The sequence below is a fragment of the Peromyscus eremicus genome, chromosome 17, assembly GCF_949786415.1.
Source record: "Peromyscus eremicus chromosome 17, PerEre_H2_v1, whole genome shotgun sequence".
Taxonomy (NCBI): Eukaryota; Metazoa; Chordata; class Mammalia; order Rodentia; family Cricetidae; genus Peromyscus; species Peromyscus eremicus.
Window position 1 is genome coordinate 56,727,197 of NC_081433.1, and position 2,805 is coordinate 56,730,001.

Sequence of the window (2,805 nt, forward strand, 5' to 3'; positions counted from 1 at the left end):
AAGATAAAGGAAAATAATAGTTTTATTACAGAGTTTTTGGCGAAAGTGCTGAGTTCAGCCCTGCCAGTGGATGAGGCATGCCGGTGTTATGGAAAATATATATTTTTTATATATATTTTTGAGAGGCAGGGGTTTTATCCTCGAGAGAAAAGGAAAGCGGACTGGAAGGATGTCCGATGCTGCAGCGAAATTCTCTTCTGTCAAAATTTTCTATCTTCTATCCCTTTCTCAATTTCTATCTGTGAAAAATAAGTATAAGGCATAGGGTAGTAATATAGTTTAGGAAAAACTTAGAAGTGTAAGATTGTGTAGAAAAAATAGGCAACTAGACAGAAAAACTCTTCAATTTTCTAACTTTGGGGGCTAAGAACGCAAACTGGGGGAAAAAATCTTTCTTTGGGCTTTTTGGGTAGTATAAAAGCTCTTCTCTGAGCTTTTGAAGAAAAGTTTTCCTATGGAAGCTTTTGTCCTGGGGACAACTGAAATGCTAAGTCTGAGCGGCAGGAGAAAGTGATTTCTCCCTGAGGCAAAAAATGGGGGTGTAAAAAGCCAAAAAGTTTAAAGTTGGGAAGTTTTGGGAAAAGTTGGTCTTTCTCTCGGAAAAAAAAATCTTTCTCTTAAACTAAAAGCTTTTCTTGGAAAACTTGGGAAAATCTCTCTAAAAACCTCCATCTTTCTCAAAAGCTCTTAAACTTAAAAACTAAAGCCTCTAACCTCTCAGAAGTACAAGATTAGAATCACCTGGAGATTAGAGAATTATCTGCGAGTCGCTTTAAGAAAAAATAAAGACCTCTTGATCAAAATGGGGCAGGAAAATAGTAAGCAGACCTTTGAAGAGTCACTTGTAGAAAGACTAAAAAACAAAGGCATTAAAGTGGAACTACAACAAGTACAGAGGTTCTTAAAGTTTGTAGAGGAATTGTGTCCCTGGTTTCCTGAATATGGGAAGCTGAATGAGAATTCCTGGGAGAGAGTTGGAGTTGAAATAAAAAAATGCTATGAAAAACACGGGCCAGAAAATATTCCCGTGGAAGCCCTTGGCCTGTGGGCATTAATCCGGGATAATTTAGATCCTAACCCTGAAAAGCAGGAGGGATCATTCCCTAAGGCAGATGAGGTGGAGACACAACCCTCTGCTCCACCAGCAGAACCTGAAAACCCTTGTACAGCACCGCTTAAACAGGGTCCGGTTTCTCTTGGCCATGACACTAAGTTTAAGGAACAAAAATCTTGGAATAAGACAAGGGAGGAACTGAAAAACTTGAAAAGCCTAGTAACTTCTCTTACTCAAAAAATAGAAACTCTCCAAGTCTCTCCTCTTCCCTCTGTAGGGGTGGAACTAGACTCACCTGGGGAGGCGTCTTTTAGAATGGAAAAGCCACCTGTAATTGCCATAGCACAGAAATCCTCTGAGGCAATGCGAACCCTCTCTGTTAAAGCTACATCTCCTCTTCAAGCTAGCCTCCGGGAAGCTGCTAGTAAGGGGGAAGAAATTCAAGGCTTTCAGATGTTCCCGGTCCTGGAAGAGCAGGACCGCCAGGGTAATATCATAAGAGTGCATGTTCCCATTCCTTTCAAACAGCTTAAGGAGTTAAAAACAGCATGTAGTCAATATGGCCCAACTGCTCCTTTCACAACAGCATTGTTAGAAAGCCTGGCTTTAGAAGTTTTGCCCCCGGGTGATTGGAAACAAATGGCCCGAGCATGTCTATCTGGAGGTGACTATCTGCTGTGGAAAAGTGAGTTCGTGGAACAGTGTCAGGCCACAGCTGAAATAAATCGGGCACAACAGATTCCTATCACCTTTGATATGCTCGCTGGGGAAGGCCCATATCGAGAGACAGGTCAACAGTTAAACTTTGATATAGCGGTGTATGCTCAGGTTCAGGCCGCTGCCAAAAGGGCTTGGAATACGCTTCCATCATCAGGAAGACAAACTGAGGATCTGTCCAAGATAAGGCAAGGGCCTGATGAGTTATTTCAAGATTTTGTTTCCAGATTAATGCAAACGGCTAGCAGATTAATTAGCGATTCAGAAGCTGGACTTTTACTTGTAAAACAACTTGCATATGAAAACGCCAATGCAGCATGTCAGGCCGCGATACGCCCTTTTAGAAAAAAGGGAAACATTTCTGATTATATCCGACTTTGTTCTGATATAGGACCATCATACAATCAAGGGATAGTCATGGCCGCAGCATTACAAGGAAAAACGGTTAGGGATGTTCTGTACCAGCAAAGACACCCTAATTCCAGACAAGGGAAAGATACTGGACCTCCTGGAAGTTGTTTTGGGTGTGGACAGATGGGACATTATATTAGAAGTTGCCCTGGCAAGAGAAGGGGCTTCGGATCAAATAGAGACCCTGGGTTATGCCCAAGATGTAGGAGAGGGAAACACCGGGCTAGCGAATGCACATCAAGGGCAAACACCCAGAAGAGTCCGTTCCAGGGAAACGGACGGAGGGGCCCGCCCCAGGCCCCGACAAAATAGATCTTTGGGGTAATTCAGCAGTCGATCCTCCGGCAAAGAAATATATTCAAGACCTCTATAGGGCAACACCAGGTAGTGCTGGATTAGACCTCAGTTCTTCCATCTATACAGTTTTGACCCCTGAAATGGGAATGCAAGCCCTCCCTACAGGTGTTTATGGACCTTTGCCACAGGGCTCTGTGGGGTTATTGTTGGGCAGAAGTAGTACTACCATGCAAGGAATTCTAGTTGCCCCTGGAGTGATTGATGCTGACTATATGGGAGAAATAAAGGTGATGACACATTCACCCACAAGAATTTCAGTAATAAAG

The 2,805-nt window shown here is 43.0% G+C and overlaps 1 protein-coding gene across 1 annotated transcript; it reads left to right on the top strand.

Annotated features, from left to right (window-relative positions):
• Positions 1-802: 802 nt before the first annotated feature.
• On the top strand, positions 803-2,494 carry LOC131894247 (endogenous retrovirus group K member 21 Gag polyprotein-like). The gene has a single exon (XM_059244473.1). It carries the CDS (start codon positions 803-805, stop codon positions 2,492-2,494), a length of 1,692 nt encoding a protein of 563 aa, XP_059100456.1.
• The last annotated feature ends 311 nt before the right edge of the window (positions 2,495-2,805 follow it).